Here is a 15649-nt window from a genome sequence, read left to right as displayed (position 1 = left end):
TGGCCTCGCTCAGTGGGTTAAGGATATAGCATTGCTGTGAGCTGTAGTGTAGGTCACAGATGCGGTTCCAATCCAACATTGCTATGGCTGTGGTGTAAGCAGCAGCTGCAGCTCTGATTCGACCCCTAGCCTGGGAACTTTCACATACCTTAGGTGTGACCCTAAAAAGACAGACAAACAAACAAAAAAACCCCAAAAAACAAACAAACAAACAAAAACCTTGAAGGTTACCAAAGGAGAAAGGAAGAGAATTCGTGGCAAGATTTAATGATCTAGATTTGAAGTTCATGTTCAGGGAAGAAAAGGAACCCTTAGACTTGGACTCAGTATTTCCAGAATCAGAAGATCAGGAGGATGGGTGATCTGAGTATCCCCTTCAACACTGAGTTTCTTTGATTCACTGAGATTTCTTCCAAAATTGCTTTCAACTAGATGGGATGCATTAGATACTCTCAGCAACACTGGCTAGCTAGAGGCAGACATATCATTAGAGGTCAGTACCATCTAGCCAAGAATCTGGAAGTAACTTGTAGATGCAGTTGTGATTACAATGTGCAAGCAATTGCTAGCAGTAGCTATGCCTAGGAGAGTTACATTGGTTTCAGTTCAGACTAGGGAAGATAGGGGCAGGGGGAACAGAAAAAATAAAACAGTGGCTCATTAAAGTCAGGTCACTGTACTTTATTTAGACTTTCAAAAGTCTTTCAAGACTACCGGAAAAAAAAAAAAAAAAAAAAAAAAAAAGGAGAGAGAGAGAGAGAGAGAGATGGGCCACCATGGGATTTGGATGACATTTTTTCATGGATAGAAACCTGCACTCCCATTTGACCTTGACTGTAAAGCTAAAGTTTACATGCATTACTCAGCACCCAGCATAGAGCAGGAAACTTAGTAGTCACTCAATAAACATTCACTGGATGACATTTAATTCTTACAACAATCCTAGAAGGGTCCCATTATGATCTATTTTAGAAGTGACACAACTGGTTTAGAGGAGTTTTCTCTACTAAGGACTGATGCCAACACCTTCTCAGCCTCCTTTAGAAACTTCTACCCTGAGTCCTTTAATATCGGCTTATCTTGATCTGCTTCCCAAACTGTCATGGACCCAGGCTTGGTCTCCTTTTAATGGCCTTGCATTTGGTCTTCTAATATGGCTCTTTATTTATTGCTCCTCCAGTGCTGAGTTGCCTTGGCCTAGCCTAACTCCTGGGACACAAACATGCAAAAGTCCTTCAAAGTCAGCATTTTTCTCCAATACCTTTATATCAACTCTTTTTTTTTTTTTTTTTTTTTTTTGGCTTTTGGGGCTGCACCAGCAGCATATAGAGTTCCCAGGCTAGGGGTTGAATCAAAGCTACAGCTGCTGGCTGATACCACAACCACAGCCACATCAGATCCAAGCCACATCTTCGACCTACACCATAGCTCATGGCAATGCTGGATCCTTAACTCACTGAGCAAGGTCAGGGATCAAACCTGCATCCTCATGGATGCTAGTCAGAATTGTTTCCTTTGAGACACAACAGGAACTCTATTAACTCATTTAAGTGATTTATTGTACTTCTCTGTGTGCTAGGATTTCTGTTAGGATGGAGGTGAATACGACAGTCTCTGCCTTCAGGGAACCTATTACAGAAGACCCTGAAAGCATGGGTACTTTCTAATAGGAGAACAAGGAAATGAATAACTGGAAGTGATTTGGAAGAGAAGTATAAACAGGAATGTTCCCTAGGAATAATTCCTGGTGCAGGGCATATTTAGCATTCTTTTCTTTTTCTTTTTTCTTTTTTTCTTTTTAGGGCTGCACATATGGCGTATGGAAGTTCCCAGGCTATGGGTTGAATTGGAGCTACAGCTGCCAGCCACAGCCACAGCCACAGCCACGTGGGATCTGAGCCATGTCTGTGACCTGTACCACAGCTCACGACAATGCCAGATCCTTAACCCACTGAACAAGGCCAGGGATCAAACCTGCATCCTCATGGATACTAGTCTGGTTCATTACCTCTGAGCCACAATGAGAACTCCGTATTTAACACTCTCATACACAGGAAATAAGAGACACACATAATAAAGTAATCTGGTTTGCAGGCAATTCCAACAACTTTCCAAGAAGTAAAATGCAAATTACTGTAGATGCACTGTAAAAAAGAGCCAACAAAGCTGCCCAAAAGGGTTGAATAGGGCAATGCACACTGCAGTGTTAGCAAATGCCAATGAATGCATTTAGATAAATGCAATCTAGTCTATTTATAGGGTGATGGTATCTGAGCTACCAGGGAGTTATTTCAACAAATACCTGTGATTCTACTATTTGGAAGAAAATATGTGCTGAACATTGCAGGTCATGTGAAGATGATGGAAACAAAGATGTAAGTCTCAAATACTCTGAGAAATACTGAAAGAGTTCAGTGAAGAAAGTGGTATTTAAGGTGAGTCTTAAATTACAAATGGGATTTGGATGGGTGGACACTTGTGAGGGAATAAGAGAAAATTCTAGATAGACGAAAAAGCATAAAGCACCAAGACCGGAAAATTGAGAATATTGTCTTGGAATGGTGAAGATTCCAGTGTGGCTGGTGGGTAGATGAAAAGAATGGAGTTTGAAAGATATGATAGTGAATCAGGGCTCTTGATCACCTCTTGGAAGACTGCACTTGACTGGCTGGGCAGTGGGAGGGAGAGGTAATGGCAGAGCTTAAAGATTTTTGAATGATAATTTGGTAAGTTGAGTCTGGCAGCAAGGTGGGGACTGGACGGGAAGAGGCATGGATTGGTTAGGAAGCCATTTTAACCATCCAGGTAAGAGGAAATGAGGTCCAAATCAGGTGGCATTAAGAAAAGGAAGAAGGAGTTCCCATTGTGGCACAGTGGTTTAACGAATCCGACTAGGAACCATGAAGTTGTGGGTTCAATCCCTGGCCTTGCTCAGTGGGTTAAGGATCCGGCATTGCTGTGAGCTGTGGTGTAGGTCACAGATGTGGCTTGGATCCCACATCACTGTGGCTGTGGCGTAGGCCGGCAGCTACAGCTCCGATTGGACCCCTAGCCTGGGAACCTCCATATGCCGTGGGAGTGACCCTAGAAAAGGCAAAAAGACAAAAAAAAAAAAAAAAAGAAAAAGGAAGGAGATGCAGTTTTAGCTGGGATGCAACGGAATCAGCTGTGTCTCTGAAGCCTGGCACAGGGGGTTGAGGATCTGGCATTGCCATGGTGTAGTTCGTTTTTCACGATGGCAGCAGCTCAGATCTGATCCCTGGCCTGGGAACTCTACATGCTGCAGGGTGGCAAAAAAAAAAAAAAAAAAAAAAAAAGAAGAAGAAGAAGAAGAAAGAAAGGGAGGAGAATACAGTATCAGAGACATCTTGGAAGCAAATTCTACAGCAGTATTTCTTTAAAGGATTGGTTCCAGAGCCATCCTGCATGGAAATCTTCTGGAGAGACTCCTGGTTACCACCCCAGACCTAGTGAATTAGAATCTCTGGGTGGGGAGTCTGGGACATCTACATTTTCAACAAGTCACCTGGTGACTTTTATGTAGATGGGACTCACCATTCTACTGACATGGCACCTAATTCAACGTAAAAGAAAGAAGAATTGAAAGACTGGCTGGGCCGTGGTGGGGAGAGGTAATAGCAGATTGTGTGTGAAACACAATTGTGTTGTGTCATTAACAGGCCTAGAAAAGCCAGAGAGAGGGGCAAGTTTGGATGGGACTATGATGTCTTCAACATGGATCCTGTTAAGTTGGGACATATACATGGCAATGTCCCACATGGGGTTTGAAGCTGGGGGAGAGATTTGTAAAACATATTGCAAAGAGGTGGTAGTTAATGTTATGGGAATGAATGATGTTTGTTAGATTTTTTTTTTTTCTTTTTTAGGGCCACACCTGTGGCACATGGAGGTTTCCAGGCTAGGGGTAGAATTTGGAGCTGTGGTTACCAGTCTATACCACAGCCACAGCCCTGTGGGATTTGAGCCATGTCTGCCACGCCACAGCTCATGGCAAAGTCAGGTCCTTAACCCGTTGAGTGAGGCCAGGGATCAAGCCCGCATCCTCAAGGATACTAGTTGGGTTTGTTACTGCTGAGCCACAATGGGAACTCCTGATATTTGTTAGATTTTAAGAAGTGAAATACAGGATAAGTGTGTAAATGAGGTTCCACAATGAAGGCAGCCCCAGAATGGCTTCCAAACCCAAGTGGTGGGACTGATTTCCTGCAACGAGGCCCAACAGGTTATACCAAGCTTTGGGCTGATATTATGTTGGGTGAAGTTAGATTTCTACTATTCTGCCTCCAGAAAGGTGTATAAATGGGGGGTTCAGGGCTGGATGGGAAGTGAAATAGGCTAGAAAAATCCCCTGCTGCTCAAAGAATTCCTTCTTAGTTCACCAGAGCTTGGTATTTCTTATCCATAGTAATTAACCATTTGCCTCTAAGACAAAGAGTCCAACAAAAATGGGAATCACTGACTGCTAATTGGAAGGAAAGGGGAGGAAGCAGAGGGAGAATATCATGGGCCGAATTGTCTTCTCCCCAAAATTCATATGTTGGAGTCCCAAACCCTAGTACCTCAGAATATAACTGTATCTGGCGATAGGGTGTTTACAGAAATGATTAAGTCAAAAGAAGTACTCTGAGTGGGCCCTGAGCCAATATGCCGTATCCTTATAAAAAGGGGAAATTTGAACACAGACATGTACAGAAAGAAGCTGATGTGAAGACACAGGGAGAAGATGGCCATCTATAAGCCAGTGGAGAGGCCTCAGAAGACCCCGACGCTTCCCGCACCTTGATCTTAGACATCTATCTTTCCTCCACGACTTTGAGAAACTAAAGTTTTGTTTAAGCTACCGGGGTGCGTACTTTGTAAAGGCAGCACTGGCAAACTAACACAGATGGGAGTGGTAAGAAGTAAAAAAAGAAGGTAAGAAAGACAATAAGGAGGAGGCAGTGAGAAACAGGAGAGAGTAAGTGCTTCTCTCTCTCCCGGGAGGGTGATGGAGACAAAGTAGGGGAAAGAGAGTCTACTTCAGGACCTGGAAGATGGTCTATTTTTGCAGGTTTTTATAATGTCATAGAACACAGGAAAGGATAGAGATCCAGGAAGAAAAGAGGGACGTCAACTGTTCCAAGATTTGGGACATTGAGGAGAAAAGCATTGTATTTCGCCTTGGATGATTTATAATAGTAAAAATGGAAAAAAATTCTAAATATCTGACAATAGAGAAGTGGTCTTATCAACATGTATTGGATTATAATGCCACGTGAAAAATTTTTTATACTCCAGGAGTTTAAAAAGACATGGAAAAAAGCACAAAATATGATATTTAAGTTAAAAAAACCCCCAGGAGTTCCTGTTGTGGCTCAGCAGAAACAAATCTGACTAGTATTCGTGAGGACGCAGGTTTGATCCCTGGCCTCGCTCGGTGGGTTAAGGATCTAGCGCTGCCGTGAGCTGTGGTGTAGGTTGCAGACACAGCTCGAATTTGGTGTGGCTGTGGTGTAGGGCAGCAACTACAGCTCCTATTTGACCCCTAGCCTCGGAACCTCCATACGCCGCAGGTGCAGCCCTAAAAAGACAAAAATAAATAAATAATAAAAAAGAGTAAAAAACTGTATTAGAGCATGAATTTATTTACAGTAAATATATACATAACTGCTTTTAAATAAAAAATAACACATTAATATGAGTATTCATAGCCTCTATCCCTTCTCTTCCCTGCTCCCTACCAAAAATTCTGCTTTGCTCATTCCTACACCCTCATTCCTTTGAACTCCAGTCTCACCATGTAGATAAATGGTGTGTATGTGTGTGTGTGTGGGTGGGTGTGGTCTCCTGGGAAAAGAGAATGGGGACCTCCACTTTAAGTGTTATTTCCTAGAGGCAGAAGGTAGGAGAAGGCAGAGGCAGACCATGAACAGTGGTCCAGGCCTGAGGAGCTCAGGGGGAAGACAAGAGCTTGGAAAAGAGTGTGAGAAGGTTGGAGTCCAGGAAAAATTGAGGTAAGGGGATTTTTAAAAGTGTCACTGTGGGTCACATATTGGATAGTCTTTAATGTTTTCAGGAGAAGAAAATGAGGATTGGGATTATTTTGAATTACTTTTAGTCTGGCTGCATGGGAACCCAGACTTTATTCATTTACAAATATGTGCAAGGAAAAAAGACTAGAAAGAAAGAAACCAAAACATTAGAAGTGGTTAACTCTGCATTGGAGGGATTATTAGGCATTTACACTTTTCTGTAAGTTTTGCATAAAAACATATATTAATGGTAGCAGGTACATTATTGTTGTTTAAAGAAGGTGCACATACTTTTTTTTCTTTCATTTTTTTTAGATTAAAATATAGTTGATTTACTTTCAATAGAGTGATCTGGTCAGGTTGAATTGCAAAAGGTTATGGAATGAATGGGGTGATAAAGTGGGTTTAAATTATTTTCTCAAGGAGTCACTATGAATAGGAGAGGCTTGGGAAAAAGCTTAGAGGTGGGAAATCCACGACATTTTTGGAGAGGGATGATTTTAGAATAGTGAGACCTAGAGTTTGACGAGTTATACATCAAACACCTTGTTGGGATGTATTGTTTTGAAACATTTTTGATAATTTGTATGTCCCAGGGGCAGAGTGAATTTTAGCTTTGAGGGTTTCCTCATTGGGTCCAAATAATATACTGGTTGAGAACTAAAAGGTGATTTCCTCAGCTGATTGTTGGAAAGTCAAGAGTCTGACTTTCCAACAATCAAGAGATTAGGGTTGTAGTAATTGAGAAGGTAAACTTGAAAGGACTCTGACCTGTAAAGAGGAATACTGATTTAGGAATTCTAAATGAAATCTATAAAATCACAGTTAACTTGGATGCAAGTTTGTTAAATTCTGGGGTTCCAGAAGTTAGAGGAAGGTGCATGATGAATGAAATAGGTATATTGATTACATGAGATATTAATGGTTTGAGTTTGTTATGTTCACGGCTGAATCTAAATGCACTCAGGGAGTTCCCATCGTGGTGCAGTGGTTAACGAATCCGACTAGGAACCATGAGGTTGCGGGTTCGGTCCCTTCCCTTGCTCAGTGGGTTAACAATCCAGCGTTGATGTGAGCTGTGGTGCAGGTTGCAGACGCGGCTCGGATCACACGTTGCTGTGGCTCTGGTGTAGGCTGGTGGCTACGGCTCCGATTAGACCCCAGCCTGGGAACCTCCATATGCCTCGGGAGTGGCCCAAGAAATAGCAAAAAGACAAAAAAAAACAAAAAAAAAAAACATAAAAAACCAAAAAAACAAAAAAAGCACTCAGAAAGAGTTTGCCTTAATTCTTAGATGATTAATTAAAAATATGCTAAAAGAAGGTGAAGGTTTTGGGGGCATGGTTTCTAATCTTTTTGGAAGGTATCAAAGATGATGGTGATTGCATAAGCATATCCCATAATGCTGTCTTGGAGGAAATATTAAGTAATTTTCAGGTCTTCAAACTCCCAGAGATGACTAATGTGGAGAGTTGCTGAGGCTGATGAAGCCTTGGATTTAGTATGTGACAGGTGAAGACATACCTACAATACAGATTTCAGGGGAGAAGGACTGTTGGGTAGGTACCTAAATATAATGTTCTCTGGCTTTCTTGTAAGAGTCTGGAGCACATATTTGGAAGAGGTTACGAGGTGGGAGAAGTGATGAATGCAGATCACTGTGGTTAATTAATGAAGCTTATAGTTGGAAAGAGATGTTAACTTGTCATGCAGGTATAAATGACAAGACTAATCAGGTAGATTTTGCAAGAACAGCCGGGGTGGGTGTATCAGGACGGGGGAAGTAGAATAGCAGGTGTAGATTATAGAGCAGGAGGAGGATAAACCACTGCCTTGATGGAGCTAGTGTCCAAAGTGGTACTCTTGAGTTCTGGGGCATATCTGTTCCACCACATGTGAGCACAATGTCAAAACTGAGCAGGGGAAACACTGGAAAAGGAATGCATTTGATGGTCACTATGTAGAAAGTGTTTGAAGGAATTCAAAACAGGAGGAAGGTAACAAGTTCCAGGAGAAATGCAAAGCAAAGAAACCAGGGGAAGAGAAGGAGGAAACAAATGTGTATTCAGAATCTATTAGAAAGCAAGCAGTTTTTTGTTTTTTGTTTTTGGCTGTGCCCATAGCATGTGGAAGTTCCTGTGCTGGGGACTGAACAGGCACCTTAGCAGTTGCAACTGCCAGAGCCTTAACCTGCTAAACCACCAGGGAACTCCACAAGCAGAAATTTTGATGCAGGTATTTTGATGCCTCTATATTAACTCAGGCTTTTAAATGCAGTTTCCTCAAATATTTCTCTCAAAATGAATGTTAACAATTTTTGAATTAATAAATTAACAATCACAACAGATGTACTTGACTCTCACCTATAGTAGGAGACTTCCATTTTCTGCTTTGTTAATTTCTGTATCATTTCAGTTTCTATAAGTACATGTTACCTTTATTTTTATTTATTTATTTTTATATTACTTTTATAAGACAAAAAGAAAAATTCTATCAGAATGAGGTTAGCGTCCATGGATAAGCCACTTACACCCCAAAATAATCATTATGAAGGGCTGTATTCATGTTCAATAAAATGTATCAATAGTAATCACAGAAATAGTAATATTGTATAATAAAAGGATATTACTGAGTATACAACACATCATACTTACATTTTCTTTAAAGGTTAGGTTTATAACCTCCTCCCCCTACCACACCCCGAAAAAAATGATATAAAATAAGTGCGGCTCCACCGTGGCCCACACAACCATAAACAAATCTATAATGATGTATTAAGATTACAGAGGCTTAGGAGTTCCCGTCATGGTGCAGTGGTTAACGAATCCGACTAGGAACCATGAGGTTGCGGGTTCGGTCCCTGCCCTTGCTCAGTGGGTTAACGATCCGGCGTTGCCGTGAGCTGTGGTGTAGGTCGCAGACGCGGCTCGGATCCCGCGTTGCTGTGGCTCTGGCGTAGGCCGGTGGCTACAGCTCTGATTCAACCCCTAGCCTGGGAACCTCCATATGCCGCGGGAGCGGCCCAAGAAATAGCAACAACAACAACAACAACAACAAAAAGACAAAAGACAAAAAAGAAAAAAAAAAAAAAGATTACAGAGGCTTAGATAACTGGAATATATGAGCAGGCAGGAGCCCTGGAAGTCCCCTCTCCACCCTATACACCACCAGCTGATAGTTATCTTAAGAGCCCCATGATTTGAATTCCCAAACATCTACTCACAGACTTTTCCTGTAATCCTTCTTTTAGTCAAGCTCAAAGGTTCTCAAATGCAGTGTACATAAGAATTACCATAAGGGGTAACAAACACAAAACCATGTATCCTATACTTTATAGGGTGATTTAAGGGAATTTTCAGAGACAATTTTGTTTGTGCTTAATTTTTGTCTTATTTGCTGATTTTATAGCCACCCTGTTCCTTTGTGTAATAGGAGATTTGATTCTACTTGAGAAAATTGTCAGAAACTTAACTGGGGATTCTCTTTGCCACCTGAAGCATTAGAAAACTTGGAGTTCCTGCCATGGCTCAGCAGAAATGGATCTGACTAGTATCCATGAGAATGCAGGTTCGATCCCTGGCCTCGCTCAGTGGGTTAAGAATCTGGCATTTCCATGGGCTGTGGTATAGCTTGCAGATGCGACTCGGATCTGGTGTGGCTGTGGCTATGGCGTAGGCCAGCGGCTACAGCTCTGACCTGATCCCTAGCCTGGGAACCCCCATACGCTGTGAGTGTGGCCCTAAAAAGACCAAAAAAAAAAAAAAAAAAAAAAAAGAAAAAAAAATTAGGAATCTTACTGTGGTTCAAATACCCTCTTAACCTTCCCAAACTAGTGTATAATAATTTTTAGCCTGACCCCAAATCCTAAAGAAGTATAGGTATCCATCTTCAGGAGTTCCCATTGTGGCTCAGCATAACAAACCTGACTAATATCCATGAGGATGTATGTTCAATCCCTGGCCTTGCTCAGTGGGTTAAGGATTCAGAGTTGCCATAAGCTGTGGTATAAGTCGAAGATGTGGCTTGGATCTGGCATTGATGTGGCTGTGGGGTAGGCCTGCAGCTGCAGCTCCTATTCAACTCCTAGCCCGGGAACTTCTGCATGTTCTGGGTGCAGCTCTAAAAAGAGAAAGAAGTATAGGTATCCATTCTTTATTTTTTTCTAATGAAATATGGAGTCCTGTTATGAAACAGATTTATTTATTCATCTAATTTGAGTGAGTATGACCATTGTAACTCTAAGAGAGAAATTAGAGAATTTAAGTTGTAACCCACTGAGAAATCAAGCAGATTCTCAGAGAATGAACAGTGACTTTGGACAGAATGCTTTATGGCCCTTTACAAGATGAGTGGGAGGTAAATGGTTAATTGAGTGAGGTAAATGATTAAATGGATGTAGCTGCCAGATGGGCTCCTAACCCTGGAGTGTGGGCGAGAAGGCTATATGGGATTGGATTAGGAGCCCAGGTTTGACACAAAGACAGGTGAAATGGGGTCCGCAGGTTGGCGGTGCAAATTGTGTCTGAACTGCTGCAGGGGAAAGGTCAGGAGCGAGAGCCTGGCCTTGTGTCTCACCTGGGGACTGTGCCTGCAAGACTGGGAGTTGGAACAAGAGCTGCCTTTCCCCTGTAGGCTCAAAGAAGATGTACAGGCCCGTGATGGACTGGGGAGGATGTATGCTTCACACATGTTTAAGGGTCAGTTATTCCCACAGTTTCAAAATGTCTATGAGGTAGATAATATTTTAAACTGTTCACCCCCATATTTTTCCACTCTCAAGGCCTCTTTTCCTGCCCTGTTGGAGAGGGATGAGTAGCATTCAAGCAGGTAGTTAGTTCTCTGAGATGTCCATAATTAGGGAGAAGATGGAGCAGGGCAGGAAACCAAGAGTGACTTTAAGTTATTCTGCCTTTTTTTTTTTTTTTCCCAAGGACCAAAGATGTGGCCTATGCAGGTTCCCAGGCTAGGGATTGAATTGGAGTTGTAGCTGCTGGCCTTCACCACAGCCACAGCAACAGGGAGCACTGGAGCCACATCTTCGACCTGGATCACAGCTCACAGCAGTGCCGGATCCCTAACCCACTGAACAAGGCCAGGGATCAAACCCACATCCTTATGATACTAGTTGGGTTTATTTCTACTGAGCCACACCGGGGACTCCTACTCTGCCTTTTGTTCTACAAAAAGTCTAAGCATCCAAGAGAAGGAGATTTGCAGGTATAGACTAAACATCTTAGTAAACCAGAGGAAAACAGAAAATTTCCCAGGGCTGTTGGGGGGAATGGGGGGAGGGAGAATCAAGGAGGGAGAGGGGAAGAAGAGAGAGAGAGAGAGAGAGACTGATCAATTTGTGCAGATTTGAATACAGAGAGGACCCTTGAACCTGTGACCTAGCAACTCCCAGAAGGAAGAAATGGCTGCCCATATCCAGGATGACAGGACTGGGAGTGCCTTGCAGATGATTCTGTGCCTAGACCTGGCATCATAGTAGCAGAACAATGGGTATCTCAATACTACCCAGCGAGAGAGGACCAACCAGCAAGGCCCAACCCCCACTCCTACTCTGGCACTGTTCCCAGGGAACAGTGGTTCCAGGGAAGACTGAGATGAAGTTGTTTCCTTCCAATCCGGCAGATGAAGATCTTGGAATTAAAAAAAAAAAAATGTAAAATGAAGAAAAAAAATTACCTGAATATAAATTCTGAGATTTATATTCAGTACCACTACCTTTAAGTGGATATATCAACATGGCTGTATGAGCCATGCTTCTTGCCTACTGTGTTGCAAGCACTGTGAAAAGCATGTTCTCACCTGTCCGGTCAAGTAATCCTCACAAAACAGCAAAGCATGGCAGATGTCATGATCATCCCAGTTTACAGGTGAAACACTGTAGCTCAAAGATACAGTGGGCAAGTAAAGGACCAGGCATGCAAATCCAGGTCTGTTTTCCTTCCTGCATTATGCACTTGTTATCAGTGACATATACCTAAACTCAGGGGCAAAAGGAATATACTGGAGTGCTCAGAAGCAAAAAAATAGAGTTCTGGAGTTCCCTGGTAGCCTAGAGGTTAAGAATCTGGTGGTATCACTGCTGCGGCTTGGGTCACTGCTGTGGCAAGGGTTTAATCCCTGGCCTGGGCAATTTCTCATGTGGTGAGGCTAAAAAAAAAAAAAAAGATCTCAGACCATTATAGCACTGAGTCTGTCTCATTACTGAAAGCAGAGTACATAATACTGATATGCAGATGGAAAGCCCATTTGTCACTAGATCAAAAGAAGAAAATTCTTAGGTAAGGAATGCAAGTTCCTAGGTGACAATATACTTACAGAGTCCAGCTTAGACAGTAGGCCTCTCTTCCCTATATCAGAGGCCTCTTTTCAGATATGTACATGCTGAGTGTTTTCAATATTCTGCGCTAAATGAGTTTCGATTAAAACCAACCAACAAACCTACAGACATGTAGATATATTTTCATCAGCCTATATAATTCTCATTCATTCAACTCACCTGGGCACTCCTGGAGCCATTAGGCTAGAAAAACAAAAGCTGAGATGCACAAACACACATGCGCGCAAGAACAATCAATCAATTCCAAAATTCCTAACCAAGTTTGAGCAAAAGGATAGACACACTTTAGCATTTATTTTAAAAAGTCTGTCTAATTTCTCAAAGACCCAGGCTAGACTGACATGTTTATGTTTAAGACTTTGGATACATGCTATGTGTCAATTCACGGGACCAAGTTACCTGGTTAGGATCAGGACCCACTTCATCCCAGTTGTGAGTGACATGGCCTTGGTCGACGGATTCAAAAGGCTTGTGAGAAACTGAAGGTAGAATCCTATAAAGCCAGCTGGGGGGGAAACAAGGACACAGGGTGATGTTAGGAGTGATGCACAGACTGGCTCAGGAAGTACCATTAGGAAGACGCTCAAGGCGGCAACGATCTGTGGGCTTTAATGTGAGAAGCAATGACACAGCATCATTTCTTAATAGCCACTGCTGCCCATAGCCTCAGCCTCTGCTCGCCTTTCCATTCCCCCCATCACTCTTCGGACTGAGGCTCCAGCTCTTGGTTATTTCCATACCAACAACAACAAAAAAAGAATGGTCATTCCCAGTGACAACTGAAAAGGAAGGGGAGGTACCTTGAGGGATACCTGTGCAGGCAAATCCACAGAAAGGCACCAGTTTATATACCTCACTGGATACTGATCCTTGCTCTGCCTCTGGAAAATGAGGACAATGAAGCCTACATAGATCGAGAGAATATGGGTGGTTTCTTTGTCATTTCTGAAATATAAATCGATTCTCTTCTTTAAAATTATAAAAGTAATCCATGCCAGTGGTAAAAATAACTCAAGAACTTCAAAAAGTCCCAAAAGGTAAATGGCTTTCTCTAATTTCTTCAGGGCCAGTCCTCAGAGGCATCACAGCTTAATTTTCTTGTGCATTCTTTCAGATGTTTCTAAGACATAACATGCAAAATTGCCAAATTGTTGTATCAATTTATTTTCACAACAATAATGTGTGGGAGCGCCTGATCACCCACAAATATGGAGTATTATTAATCATTTTGCCCTTATAGTTAAAAAATACTTTTTAAGTTTTATTTCGTATTACCTTTTTATGAGAAAGTTTGAGAATCTGTATGTTTATTGGATCCTTATAATTTTTCTGTGAATTACTTGCCCGAGTTCTTTCCATTTTTCTGTTGGGTTGTCTTTTCGATGTTAATTTGTAAGAATCCTAGGAAATTAACACATCTGTACACTAAAATTATAAGGCTATTGGAGTTTCTGTTTTGGTTCAGCAGGTTACAAACTGGACTAATATCCATGAGGATGCGGGTTTGATCCCTGGTCTCACTCCGTGGGTTAAGTATCTGGTGTTGCTGTGGCTGTGGCATAGGCTGACAGCTACAGCTCCAGTTTGACCCTTAGCCTGGGAACTTCCATATGCCACAGGTGTGGCCCTAAAAAGCAAATAAAATAAAATAAAAAATAAAAATTAAAAAATGAATAAATAAAATAAAATTAGAAGACTATATTTTCTTATAGTACATTTGTGGATTTATTTCAGGAAGAGTAGACTCTGATGAAGGAACCTGAAGGACAGCAGGAGGATAGTCATACAGGAGTTGAGAGGGACACTGAAACTCACTAAGTGGGACCCAAGTCCTTTCAGAGGCCATTACCCTGACACAGTACAGCAGAAAGAAGGACACCACTTGGGGCAATGGAAGCCCAGACCTGCTTGAATAGGCTCTGACCTTTTAAGCCTGAGGACAATCTCCTTCTGGTGATGGAGGTGACCTGGCTCCACACTGATCCATTTGGGAGATAAAAGGCTAGATTTGTTCATTTTTCTTTTGAGTCTTCTAGCTCCAGGTGAAGTGATCTCAGACATGGGATGAATTATCTAAGCCATGAATTAACTAAGCCTCCTCAGCTTCTAGTAGTATATGGAATTGAGAACATGTGGGTGTATCTTAGACCCAATTGCGGGACTCCGGGCAAGTTACAAAACTTTCTTGATCCTATGTTCCTCATTCTTACCTCCTAGGATCATCATGAAGATTCAGAGTTTATGTACCTAGAGTGCCTGGCACACAGTAGGTGCTCACTTATTAGATGTGGGCTTTTTTTTTTGTTTGTCTTTTTAGGGCCACACCGATGGCATACGGAGGCTCCCAGGCTAGGAGTCTAGTTGGAGCTGTAGCTGCCGGCCTATGCCAGATCCACAGCAATGTGGGATCCAAGCTACAACCTATACCACAGTTCATGGCAACGCCAGATCCTTAACCCACTGAGGGAGGCCAGGGATTGAACCCACAAACTCATGGTTCCTAGTCAGATTTGTTAACAACTGAGCCGTGATGGGAACTCCTTATTAGATATGCATTGAATTGTCTCTCTGTCCCTAATCATCTTGGTTTATGATGGTCCAGATTTTCCACAGTCTCTGTGTGGATCTCACTTTCTTAGGCCCTAAGGGATCAGCTAAATAATCAAATGAAAATCAACCTCTGGTAGATAAACGCTGATAGTTTTTTGGGGGTGGGGTGAGGTGGGGTGGAGTGTTGGGGTTGGGTGCAGAGTCCTCAACTCTAGGGCTTAAGTGACTAGTGACTAGTGACTAAACGTAAAAATTCCAGGCTTTCTCACCTATGGATGGGGCTGGTTCCATTTGACCACTGGGGATTTTGAGCGTTGTTACAAAATTCTCGTGGATACTTTTGAAGAGTTCTAAACAGATGGGTGAGCCATGCCTAGTATCCCTTATTTTTTAGCTGAGTTTATAAAACTCCCCAGGCAGCACTACATTGCCCTGGACAGAGATTTAATTCTGATTCAGGGAATGATGCCAACTTCTTAATGAAATGTCAACAGCCCTTTTCAGCCTCCTGGAATAGAGCTCTGTTCCTGCTGGCTGAAGATATTGCTGAATAACAGGAGCAGGCAGCAGAATCCAGAGTCCAGGTGTCCTGTTAGTGAGCGGGTCATAAAGTCAAGAACATAGTCATGGAGGCCAGGCTGTCATAAATTAGAATGGACAGGAATTGTCTGTGTGCTTACCCTACCTTGCAGGGAGAGAGATGATCAAATAGCAATAG

General features: G+C 42.3%; 1 protein-coding gene across 1 annotated transcript in view; it reads right to left on the bottom strand.

Annotated features, from left to right (window-relative positions):
• HGD (homogentisate 1,2-dioxygenase) overlaps positions 1-15649 on the bottom strand; it is a 50088-nt gene that overhangs the window by 25327 nt on the left and 9112 nt on the right. The window contains exon 4 of the mRNA XM_003361881.4: positions 12781-12886. Within this exon, the coding sequence (XP_003361929.2) occupies positions 12781-12886 (106 nt within the window). The remainder of the gene's footprint in view (positions 1-12780; positions 12887-15649) is intronic.

The sequence above is a fragment of the Sus scrofa genome, chromosome 13 (genome assembly GCF_000003025.6).
Source record: "Sus scrofa isolate TJ Tabasco breed Duroc chromosome 13, Sscrofa11.1, whole genome shotgun sequence".
In the NCBI taxonomy this organism is placed as follows: domain Eukaryota; kingdom Metazoa; phylum Chordata; class Mammalia; order Artiodactyla; family Suidae; genus Sus; species Sus scrofa.
This window is presented reverse-complemented; position numbering and strand designations above follow the sequence as displayed.